Genomic DNA, 13,421 nt, shown 5'->3' on the forward strand with positions numbered 1-13,421 from the left:
CCTCTGTGTGCAGCCAGAACTGGAAGAGCAGATTCAATTGGATGTGGACGGCAAAGACTGAAGGAGGCACCGCCAGAGCCATGGGCAGGTAGTAGATCTGAACAAGATAAAACACAAACACCACAAAAAAAATTTAAAACATTTATTTTCCCCATCACTACCAGACAATTTAACTAGTCTTTTGAAAGCAAAAGTGAAAATGTAAAATTATTAAATATATATTTTATATATATATATATATATATATATATATATATATATATATATATACACAGACTATACAATAGTATACAGTACTTATGTCCATAGAGACTGATAAAAATATAACACTCCCCTCACTTTTTATGCACATAAATGCTTGTTTTTTATTTTGTATTGTTTATTAAGTCATGAAAATAAAAAAAATCTTCCTTATGGACATGATACTGTTATCCTATTTCATGTAGGATAGCTTTTAAAAACTAAAAATAAGAATAAAAACAGGCTTCACTACACATATAAAAGATACAGTCAACTATTCCTCAGTCCGCGACAGACGTTTGATATAGTTTAATGCACAGCGTGTATGTAGCGAGTGGATCAAATGTGATGGAACAGTGTGAATTATATGTTTATATAGCGCTTTTCTCTAGTGACTCAAAGCGCTTCACATAGTGAAACCCAATATCTAAGTTACATTTAAACCAGTGTGGGAGGCACTGGGAGCACGTGGGTAAAGTGTCTTGCCCAAGGACACAACGGCAGTGACTAGGATGGCGGAAGCGGGAATCAAACAGCGCTTTTCCTTAGCAAGCTGCAGACACACGAAATAGCGTTTTCGGAGTAGCTCTTACTAAAAGCACTTTTGAACAGTCTAAATTCCAACATTAAGGTTAAGTGGGCGCAGCGGAGGTTTTTGTTGTCCAGAAAAATGAGGGTTCCTAGTATGAATCCAGCTTCTGCCGTCCTAGTCACTGGTGTTGTGTCCTTGGGCAAGACACTTAACTATCCTTGCTCCCAGTGCCAGCCACACAGCACAGATGGAAATGAACAACGATGCTATAATAGGGCTCATTTATAGTCTGTGCAGCAGACTGTTCATTAACGTGCACTGTACTGAAAATTTTGGTATAAAATACAGTAAATTCCGGACCATAAACCGCTACTTATTTCCTAGATTTACAGTGGGGCAAAAAAGTATTTAGTCAGCCACCGATTGTGCAAGTTCTCCCACTTAAAATGATGAGAGAGGTCTGTAATTTTCATCATTGGTACACTTCAACTGTGAGAGACAAAATGTGAAAAAAAAATACAGGAATTCACATTGTAGGAATATTAAAGAATTAATTTGTAAATTATGGTGGAAAATAGGTATTTAGTCAACCATTCAAAGCTCTCACTGATGGAAGGAGGTTTTGCCTCAAAATCTCACGATACATGGCCCCATTCATTCTTTCCTTAACACGGATCATCGTCCTGTCCCCTTAGAAGAAAAACAGCCCCAAAGCATGATGTTTCCACCCCCATGCTTCACAGTAGGTATGGTGTTCTTGGGATGCAACTTAGTATTCTTCTTCCTCCAAACACGACGAGTTGAGTTTATACCAAAATGGATACATGGATGATACAGCAGAGGTTTGGGAGAATGTCATGTCGTCAGATGAAACCAAAATATAACTTTTTGCTATAAACTCAACTCGTCGTGTTTGGAACAAGAAGAATACTGAGTTGCATCCCAAGAACACCACACCTACTGTTAAGCATGGAGGTGGAAACATCTTGCTTTGGGGCTGTTTTTCTGCTAAGGGGACAGGACGATTGATCCGTGTTAAGGAAAGAATGAATGGGGCCAAGTATCGTGAGATTTTTGAGCCAAAACCTCCTGTCAGTGAAAACTTTGAATGGTTGACCAAATACTTATTTTCCACCATCATTAACAAATAAATTCTTTAAAATTCCTACAATGTGAATGCCTGGATTGTTTTTTCACATTCTGTCTCTCACAGTTGAAGTGTACCTATGATGAAAATTACAGACCTCTCTCATCATTTTAAGTGGGAGAACTTGCACTATTGGTGGCTGACTAAATACTTTTTTGCCCCACTGTACATTAAGATGGAGATGGCTAATTTATGGATTTTTTCTTTCTTTCGCTAATGCCAATAATGTTTTGTGTTCCGAGGGTTTGCATTAAACCCAAGCAGATGACTGAAATAGTGTGTTATTGTTTGTGCTACGGCGCCATCTTTGGGACGAGTTCGCTCACTGCAGGAATTGCGGGTTGAAATTGCACTTCCTGTTTTGATGACGTAAACCGGAAATAATCGTCCATAGAGTTTTTGCTCAGAAGGATTGGTCATTTATCACTTCAAGTTTCAGTTTAAATGAAACAATTCTCACTTATTAAACCGTCCTATGTGTGATGTCTGTAGATGTGTTTCCATGCATATTCCTACGCTTTGTCGTAATGTAATGAAGCGAGCTTTGTTAGCATTAGCTAGTATGCTAAGAGGTTTACAAGTGTCTGTGTTAGTATTATTAATTTACAATGCCGTTCTTTTTGTAGGGTTTTATTTTCACAATTTTCTCAATAAATTCAACAAAACATCACCGTGGAGTTATGGAGTTGGCTTAGCTCATGGGTCAGCAACCAAGAACATTGAAAGAGCCATATTGGACCATAAATTAAAACAAACAAAAAAATTGTCTTGAGACGCAAAAAATTAAAAGCCGTGGTTGAGTTTATATCAAAAAGTTGTATTTTGGTTTCATCTGACCACATGACATTCTCCCAATCCTCTGCTGTATCATCCATGTATCCATTTTAGTATAAACTCTACTCGTCGTGTTTGGAGGAAGAAGAATACTGAGTTGCTTCCCAAGAACACCATAACTACTGTGAAGCATGGGGGTGGAAACATCATGCTTTGGGGCTGTTTTTCTGCTAAGGAGACAGGACGATTGATCCGTGTTAAGGAAAGAATGAATGGGGCCAAGTATCGTGAGATTTTGAGCCAAAACCTCTTTCCATCAGTGAGAGCTTTGAATGGTTGACCACATACTTATTTTCCACCATCATTTACAAATAAATTATTTAAAATTCCTACAATGTGAATTCCTGGATTTTTTTCCACATTCTGTCTCTCACAGTTGAAGTGTACCTATGATGAAAATTACAGACCTCTGTCATAATTTTAAGTGGGAGAACTCGCACAATCGGTGGCTGACTAAATACTATTTTGCCCCACTGTATGTTTATTGAAAATTACTATCAAATTGGGTCTTGGAGAGGACGCAGAGGAACAGGAACATACGTACCCAAGATGTCAGCTGCTGCGTGAGAGGCTGCCGTAGGGCCGTGCTGAAGTTGAAGTATTCCGAACTGTGGTGAACCTGGTGGGCCGCCCACAAGACGGACACCTCTGCAGGAAGAACATAGACCACGTGAACATGCAGGTCGATGTTTGTTATCCTGCCGCTGCTCAGAATCTAGCGCTCCAGTCGTCATTCCTCAGCTTTTTTGAGCGACACTTATATCGGCGTCACACTTCACCTTAACAAGGTTGTCAAGTTTTACGGGATCACTGAGAAAGTTCCGGACCACCACGTCAACTTGGCACCTCCCGTCCGCTTTGGCCAGCATCGGCGAACGGTAATCCTCGAATATCGTAAAGAAGCGCAGGTTCCGTGAAATTAAGATGCGGCTCTAAAACAGAAGCCTTGCCTAGGAGGGTCTTTCTGATTTAATTGTACGACTGAGCCCCACTTAAATAAATACTCGGGTTTTATTAGCGCGCTGGTTTTTACTTTATTGCAAGATTCTTCTCACAAACAACCTGAAAAAGTGTTTACACGTGCCAGCTGTGCTCAAGAATGTGATTCGGTGCACACACACACACACGCTAAACTCTGGTTGTGAATTCTATCAAGGCTGACAGTCATCAAGCCCATAGGTCGGGGGTCTCCAGCACCTGAACAAACACATTGTCGGGATGTCAGAGTGCGCGCCGCATGAACCTGCACCGACACTCTTCCAAGTTCCAATCAGTGAAAAGGCGGAACTCCTCCAGGGGAAGAATTCCGAGAGGGAACCACCGCAAGCGAGCGATATTTGCATTTTGGAGGCCGTGTTATTGCTGGACTTCAGCAGGTGTTTGAGAGTGACGATCCCAGGGAGGCGTTAGGAGCAGGGGTGTCCAAACTTTTTCCACTGAGAACCGCACATTTAAATAATTAAATCATCCGGGGGCCATTCGGATATTTTAATTTTTAAAACCTATACAATATTTATGGTAAACGGAGCTAACCGCAATTTTGGTGAACGTTGAAGGTCCCGGAGGACCCAAAAGGTTTTTTTTTTTTTTTTTCATTTTAAAGATGATAAAAAAATGCTTGGAATATGCGGCTAAGGGGAGACACCGTTGTAGTCTTCAAAGCCCTCCAACCATCCATTTTCTACTACGTGTCCCTTTCAGGGTCGCCAGGGGTGCTGGAGCCTATCTCAGCTTCATTCGGGCGGGGGACACCCTGGACAAATCGCCACCTCATCGCAGGGCCAACACAAATAGACAGACAATATTCACACTCACACAATACCTACATTAAAGTTTTATAATATAACACACACACATATATCGAAGAAGACTATTTCCGAACAAATGCAGATTCACAACCTTGTCTTTTTGAAGCTGAATATACAGAGGATGAACTGCTGCTTATAGAAGCCAAGAGACTGAGTTCGGCGTGACTATGACGTTGTAAATGTGGAACTTGGAGCCAAGCTATGCAGACATAAATGTAGTGCTTTCCCAAAATAAACCGAAAAAAACTGGAAGTTGAATATACAGAGGATGAACTGCTGCTTACAGAAGCCGAGAGACTGAGGTCGGCGTGACTGTGACGCTGTAAATGTGGAACTTGGAGCCAAGCTATGCAGACATAAATGGAGTGCTTTCCCAAAATAAACCAAAAAAACCGTCCCTGGCCACCTGGACCAGACGGACAACTGTCCATCAAGTGAGTCACTTAATGGACATGATACACGCAGCACATTATGCGTGTTATTACAACTGAAGTACATACGCTGTCGAGCGTATTTGTTTTTATATTGTTTTTATTGGTTTTATATTTATTTATTTTTTGTTTTTATTCAGTCATTGGTGGAGCATTATATGTTTTTTTTTTAATATTGTTTTTAACATGGCTGTGCAGCACTTTGGAAACGTTATTGTTGTTTAAATGTGCTATATAAATAAAGTGGATTGGATTGGATTGGAGCTAGCTGTGTACAAACAAAACATTAATGTGGGCTAATACTTTACATATACTGTATTATTGTTGTTAGTTTTTCAGTAAGTAAATATTGGTGTCTTTTTAAATTGTGTTGTGTATTACGAACTCAAACATGTAGCGAGGTCACCTCTTATCGTAGCTATCTTTTACGGCTAATACCGAAGCAAGCCATTGTGTTACTATGCTAGAAAAAGAGTTCCTCAGTGTTTGCTCTTACAATAACAATGTTGCTAAAAATTGGTTATTTTACAGGTTACGTAATGTAAATGAAGCATTGGTTTTTTAATGCATTTTTAAGCGAATTAAAGGTAAAATTGATTGCTGTCATTAGCTGCATTGCTAGCCACTTAGACGATATAAAGAAAATAAAAGTTGAAAAATAGTATCTGAACCTTTGGGTGTGTTTTCAGACATCTTGAATCTTCCTCCACAATAAACAAGGGTCTTGTACAGAATAATCTTGTATTGTGAAAAAGGTGATGTCCATATACAGTATTTGGTTACCAGATCCTTGGAGGTTAATTTAGTCGAAAATTCAAAACATTGCTTTTGTTTCAATAGTACTTTTTGAACAATGACAAAACAAAACAAAATCGGACTAAAGATTTTGGACTAAAGTAAGTCATATCTCAAAATATATTTTTTTTTACTTTCAATGCTTAAATCTCGAGATCAACTTCAGATCTGTTGAATATAATATTGCTTGGAGGATCCTTCTGGTACTGGCAAGTGTAACGCACACAATTTTATTGGGTGTAAGGAGTGTAAAGGTGACTATGTACAAACCCTGTTTCCATATGAGTTGGGAAAATTGTGTTAGATGTAAATATAAACGGAATACAATGATTTGCAAATCATTTTCAAACCATATTCAGTTTCAGTTGAATATGCTACAAAGACAACATATTTGATGTTCACACTGATAAACATTTTTTTTTTTGCAAATGATCATTAACTTTAGAATTTGATGCCAGCAACACGTGACAAAAAGTACGGAAAGGTGGAAATAGATACTGATAACGTTGAGGAATGCTCTTCAAACATTTATTTGAAACTTCCCACAGGTATGCAGGCTACTTGGGAACAGGTGGGTGCCATGACTGGGTATAAAAACAGCTTCCCAAAAAATGCTGTCTTTCACAAGAAAGGATGGGGCGAGGTACACCCCATTGTCCACAACTGCGTGAGCAAATAGTCAAACAGCTTAAGAACAACGTTTCTCAAAGTGCAATTGCAAGAAATTTAAGGATTTCAACATTAAGGTCCATAATATCAAAAGGTTCAGAGAATCTGGAGAAATCACTCCACTTAAGCGGCATGGCCGGAAACCAACATTGATGACCTTGACCTTCGATCCCTCAGAAGGTACTGTATTAAAAACAGACATCACCACATGCACTCAGGAACACTTCAGAAAACCACTGTCACCAAATACAGTTTGTCGCTACATCTTTAAGTGCAAGTTAAAGCTCTACTATGCAAAGCGAAAGCCATTTATCAACATCATCCAGAAACGCCGCCGGTTTGCTGCAAAAAAAAAAGTTTAATCAGTTTGAACATCAAATATCTTGTATTTGTAGTGCATTTAATTGAATATGGGTTGAAAAGGATTTGCAAATCATTGTATTCCCTTTATATGTACATCTAACACACTTTCCCAACTCATATGGAAACTGGGTTTGTAGGTGTTACTTCATGTTTTAAAAAGCTGCAATAATGATAAAAAGGAGGCCGTAAAACAGTTTTATTGCTCTAATCATCAGAATCAGAGAATCAGACATACTTTATTAATCCCAAAATATAACATTTTCTGTTAATAATCCTTTGCAAAATTCTTCCTTGCAGTCAGGCCTGCAACCAATTAGTTGTGATCAACCAGGGACGACTGTATTACTTAGTTATTTTGCTCAATCCTCTTGATGTGGGGCAGACTGGCTCGTACATGAATATGCATCCTCCGCTGTTGCTAAACAAAGTAGCGTAGAGTTCGAACTCATAGCTGTCAGTAGACTCGCTATGGAAGCGCAAAAAACTACAACGATGACAGGAGAAGTGGAGGCACGTAAATAAGACCGCCCACAAAACGGCGCATCTTAAAGAGAAGGTCAGAAAGCGGCTTGAAAATGGTCCGTATGCAACATTTTGACGAAAGAACCACCATTACATACTATGTAGACTTCAAGGAAGTGTTTTAAATGTAGAAAAACATCATAACATGACCCTTTGAATTTAAAGTACTGAATTCATTATTTTGCTACAGTAGCAAAACAAGTTAGCTAGTCGCCCAAACAACTGTGTATGAGGGATGAACATGTGGTGAACTCTATTTGGCTTTGTTACTTCAGGACAAACCAGACCAGTGGTTCTCAACCTTTTTTCAGTGATGTACCCCCTGTGAACATTTTTTTAATTCAAGTACCCCCTAAATTGTATAACAGTGCATAATATTGCTCATTTGTAGTGGTCTTTCTTGAACTATTTGGGTAAAAAAAGATATAAAAATAACTAAAAACTTGTTGAAAAATAAACAAGTAATTCAATTATAAATAAAGATTTCTACACATAGAAGTAATCATCAACTTAAGGTGCCTTCTTTGGGAATTGTAATAGAGATCCACCTGGATTCATGAACTTAATTCTAAACATTTCTTCACAAAAAAAAAAAAATCTTGAACATCAATATTTATGGAACATGTCCACAAAAAATCTAGCTGTCAACACTGAATATTGCATTGTTGCATTTCTTTTCACAGTTTATGAACTTACATTCCTATTTTGTATAAGTATTATTCAATAAATAAATGTATCAAGGGTTTTAGAATTGTTGCTATTTTTAGAATATTTTTTAAAAATCTCACGTACCCCTTGGCATACCTTCAAGTACCCCCAGGGGTACGCGTACCCCCATTTGAGAACCACTGAACTAGACAATAGCTGGGTTTATATGCGACTGTATTTTTATTGTAGTCCGTACTTCTAATACAAATGAGTTATTTTAAACCCAGATCTGCTGCATATTCTTGAAAATAAAGAAAAAAAAGGCGACCAAAAAAAATAGCAAAGTACAAAAATGTCAAGTTAACCTATCACATTGCCAGTCAGAACCACTGCTTGTCAAGGTCTTTACATCCATGCTTTGTTCCAGTAACAGTCTTTTTTTCCCTGTGATCCAACAGTAATGGAGCTTGGCAAGGTCCAGCAGTGAAGGCGGCCTAAGATTGATGCTCCTTGTCACCGATAGGAAGTGTGAGCCGCTAGGCTTCGCTGCAAACCCATGTCCTCGTCTCTGAACTCGGTGGGACGCTGCATAGTTTGGCAGGCGCAATTCAGGAGGGAAGAGCTCTTAAATGGTGAGAATCATCGCCTACGAAGCCCACGCTCGCAGCGAGGCCGCAAAAACGCTGGGGTACAAAAACGTAAAATCTCAACGTGAGCCTTCCAGAAACAATGGGAGTACGTTTCACATCGAGACCGCTGCTTTGAAATTGGCAACCAATGTGATTTTTTAAAATTTAATTCTTAAAGCATTTTAGATTTTAGCAGATGCAAAATTTGGAAAAAGTGAGATTGATTAGCAACACTAAATTGGCCCTAGTGTGTGAATGTGAGTGTGAATGTTGTCTATCTGCGTTGGCCCTGCAGTGAGGTAGCGACTTGTCCAGGGTGTACACCGCCTCCCGCTCGATTGTAGCTGAGATAGGCACCAGCGCCCCCCGCGAACCCAAAGGAAACAAGCGGTAGGAAATGGATGGATAGATGGATGGGATCAGGAACCTAAAGTTGGTCAGTGGTGGGCCGCATACAGAACACTTGGGAGGATGCAGATGGTGCTTTGATATTATTCTGCATTTTCCATGAAACTAGGAAATTGAAGCCATGAAATATATTTCATGAAAAGAAAACTTTGTCTCTGCTTGGTGTTATCGGTGACGAATGGTTATTAGGGTGTCAGTGAAATACAAGTTAGAGCAGTGGTTCTCAACCTTTTTTCAGTGATGTACCCCCTGTGAAAAATGTTTTATTTCAAGTACCCCCTAATCAGAGCAAAGCATTTTTGGTTGAACAAAAGAGATAAAGTAGTAAAATACAGCACTAGGTCATCAGTTTCTGATTCATTAAATTGTATAACAGTGCAAAATATTGCAAATTTTTAGTGGTCTTTCTTAAACTATTTGGAAACAAAGATATAAAAATAACAAAAAACTTGTTGAAAAATAAACAAGTGATTCAATTATGAATAAAGATTTCTACACATAGAAGTAATCATCAACTTATAGTGCCCTCTTTGGGGATTGTAATAGAGATCCATCTGGATTCATGAACTTAATCTACACATTTCTTCACAAAAAAATAAATCTTTAAAATCAATATGGAACATGTCCACAAACAACACTGAAAGGTGACCGACTTTAACACTGAATATTGCTTTGTTGCATTTTTTTTCACAGTTTATGAACTTACATTCATATTTTATTATAGTATTATTCAATAACAATATTTATAAAGGATATTTGAATTGTTGCTGTTTTTAGAATATTTTTTAAAAATCTCACGTACCCCTTGGCATACCTTCAAGTACCCCCAGGGGTACGCGTACCCCCATTTGAGAACCACTGAGTTAGAGTACGTGTATGAAGTCAAAGCAAAGTCCCAATGAACCTCAATAACGTTCCCCCAGCACTAAAATTTATCAGCGTAGAAAAGGGATTTTTAAAACAGAAACCCAAGGCCAAATCCGGCTTGTAAATTACACCATAGCAGCCCCCCAGGTCTGTCTGAGAAACATTTTTCCAGCAAATTCCTAAAAACACGAGAGTGCTCCTCCTGCAACTTGGACCACTGTAAACACTGTAAACAGATCCTTGCATTGACATTTTAACCTAAAACACTGGGGTCCAAAGTCCTCCTTTTCGGGAGTTCCACATGTTTTTGTGATATAATATATGTAACTCAAGTGTCGCAGTAGCTTGTTTACTCCAGATGTTGTCATTGATTCAACATCTTCAGTTGTACCAGTGGCGTTCCTTAGGATTCCATTTTAAGTACACTCTTTTTTCATCATTTGAGCTACTCAACTGGTGGCCCGCAAGCTCAGTTCAAAAACCGTGCGAGAGACTCACATTTTATGCAGCAGATTCTTAGACTAGAGTGCTGGGATAGAGGTGATCTTTGACTAGCACAGACAAACAGCACAGAGCTATTGTAACTCTCTGGCTCTTAAAGACAGTGGTCGCATTTCCCCTGCCTCTACATTGTCTCTCCTGCTTGCTTCCTTGTCTCATGTTAACTTTTTTAAGAGCCTTTTGCAATGTTCTTCAAAAATCTAAATATGGAAATGATAAATTGAACTCTCAACTCAATTGGCACAATCGAGCAAAGGTTCGGGGGAACCTGCCGTATACAAGAGGGACTTTTGGGAGAAGTAGCGGGTCCTGTGCAAAGTAGTTCTTTCCGTCGAAGCCAAGGAAGATATCCATCTATTTGGAACTGTGATAACAAGGCATCTGCTGATTGGATTGAGCATTGCTTTTTTCTATCAACAAATTCGGAGGATGGCGGCAACTGTTCAAGGAGCTTAAGGCTGCCCGTCGCAATAGATGGCTTGGGTTGCAAAGCGAAATTATGATCAATTTAAGAGCCAGAATGGATAATGAAAACTGACAAATCATTGGAATGCGTTTGCTCACCTGACCAAAAACAACCCTTAGCTACAATTCAACTCCCCAGCGACACAAGTGCAACAAAAGATGCCCTGAAATAACCTTGTACCTGTTTTTCACAAACACCTGGGATATTTGACTCTGTGTTCTGAACGCAGAACAGAGCGACTTTAGACATAACACACACACACACACACACACACACACACACACACACACACATACACACACAGACTACCACACAGATACGCACTCGTGTCCCCACCCCCATTCTACACCTTTGCCGCTTAACCCCGAGTGGTGGGATGGTTTACTGAGCAGCGCCCCCCCACCCCCCCTTAACGCAAGTCTCGAGTTGTTTTTTGTGTGTCATGTTTATGTGTGCTTATGTTTGCTTGATGTTTTTTCCTGGTCTCAAACTGAGCCCCCCCCCCTCCCTCCTCCAAGAGGGCTTAGTTTGGGAGGTGTTTTTTTTTTCTCCTCCACCCTGCCCCCACCATGTTAACACGAGGTGCTGTCCATATGTCCGCCTTCTGGTCATGTATACACCTGTAACTTTATTGTATGTCTGCTCTTGGACAGTTTTCCTGAAAATCAATCTGGTATCTTTTAGTGCAGTGACAATAAAGCTATTCTATTCTATTTCCGACAAGATGGACCAAAATTAAATTCGTCTGTAGAAGACGCTGGTTGTTCGGAATATATAAAATTGGAAGTGAAGTGAAGTGAGAAATCCAGCACTTCGATCCTGAGCTTCCTGGAAATGCGGCCCCCCCAAAAAATTTAGCTGACTATCCCTGGCGTAGAAGAAGGTGACCGACTTTAATCCTGCCAAGCCTACGAAAAATGCTTGCAGCATGACATCAAGCGGGCTAAGTCGTCACCCTCGGCGACTCCTGGCAGTAACAGACGACGTGCTTAATTTAAAGTCCTGTGAATGGAGGTTTGACCTGTCAATCACAGCACTAATGGTCTGTGAACAACTTTCTCGTGTTTGGATTGGAGGACTCTCGGATGGCCAGCCAACCCAAACAGCCAGCGAGGACTCAGTGGACGATCGTCCAACTCCCTGCCGCCGTTTTTACTTCATGCCCTGTCCGCACAGCTCCGTCAGGAAACCAAACACACTCGTCCCGGTCTCGCCCACTTTGGGCTCCTACAAACAACGTCCCACTTATATACTTATATACTCTTATATATATTGACATAACCTCTGTTTTAACCACAGTTGCTCTATCGTTGAGCTCTTTTGCCAGCTGAGAGCAGAAGAAAGATGTGATTTTTAGTAAAAGTGAAAACGCAACAAGCAGTCCAAAAAGATGTAAATGTCGGGATTTTCAGATTAAAAGACCACAGAGGCTTTCATTGTTGTCATGTCGAATCAGGAGAGTGAGAAACATCCTCACAAGTATTAGGTGATCTTTTCCAAAAATATGAGAGCATCGTCTCAGCAGTAGAGGTACTTGTGTGCTGTCGGGGGTATTTTCTTTGGGGCCCTCGCTTCTAATTTGGGAACATGCAAAAAAAATGTGACCCGCCGAAAATTGATATGGAACAGGTCCATATTTTTACCGCAGCAATGTCACCATCTTGTAATGGCTACTTATAGTTAGTTTTCCTTCTATAGCACCAAGTAGGGCTGGTAATATTTAGGCATCACACGATTCGGTTTATTTCCTGAAGGTAACGATTCGATTCAAAAGGTACATTTTTAAAACAACATTGTGTGCCAGTTCTATGATTACCTATTTATGGAGGAATGTAGTTAAACAGCTCTGATCAATATCTATATTACTTCAATGAAAAATGGTTTAGTTTAATAAAAGTCTACCCAAACATTTAATGAAGTCAAATACAAATAAGGCAACAAGTATCCCACACTTCTCTTTTCTAAAGTTAATCTGTACAGCAGATATGATCATTTACATCAACAATTTGATTTGCCTGAGTGGCAGGACAGGACGGATAAAAAAACTAATTAGTTATTATTATCTTTTTTTAATCGATTTGATTTTCTTTTTAATTGATTACGAATCCTTACAAATAGGAATTGCGATTCATTCCAAAATCAAATATTTTAACACCTTGTGCACAAAGGAAAGCATGAATACTAAAGTAGGTAACACATTCTTATAGATTAATTAAAAAAACATGTTTAACTGTAAGGGATGAACAGGGCAATATTTGGATTTTTCTAAGAGAGAAGATTTGGAAACGAGTCCCAAAGTGGAAGATGTTAATGACTTCCTAGTTCCAAGTACATACTACAACATGGGTTGTTCAAACAGCAGCCCAGGGGCCCTTTACGGCTCGCAGCTCGTTTTTATTGTAAAAATAAAATGAATTGATTAAAGCTGCTGTATGTCACTGATGATAGGGAAGATTGATATTTAAATGTCATATCACAGTAATTATTATTGGATGTACTGATACTCAAGAATACTTGTACACATCTTCTAACTATGTTTTATTTAGAAATGACTAAAAAGA

General features: G+C 39.3%; 1 protein-coding gene across 4 annotated transcripts in view; it reads right to left on the minus strand.

The window, feature by feature from the left end:
* Window positions 1–13,421, minus strand: part of agmo (alkylglycerol monooxygenase) — a 227,004-nt gene that overhangs the window by 137,009 nt on the left and 76,574 nt on the right. For all 4 annotated transcript variants that reach the window (XM_061915521.1, XM_061915520.1, XM_061915523.1 and 1 more), the window contains 2 exons: window positions 3,298–3,401; window positions 2–97 (listed from right to left, as the gene is read on the minus strand). In XM_061915521.1, coding sequence (XP_061771505.1) covers window positions 2–97; window positions 3,298–3,401 — 200 coding nt within the window. The remainder of the gene's footprint in view (window position 1; window positions 98–3,297; window positions 3,402–13,421) is intronic.

This window comes from Nerophis ophidion, linkage group LG11 (genome assembly GCF_033978795.1).
Source record: "Nerophis ophidion isolate RoL-2023_Sa linkage group LG11, RoL_Noph_v1.0, whole genome shotgun sequence".
NCBI lineage: Eukaryota > Metazoa > Chordata > Actinopteri > Syngnathiformes > Syngnathidae > Nerophis > Nerophis ophidion.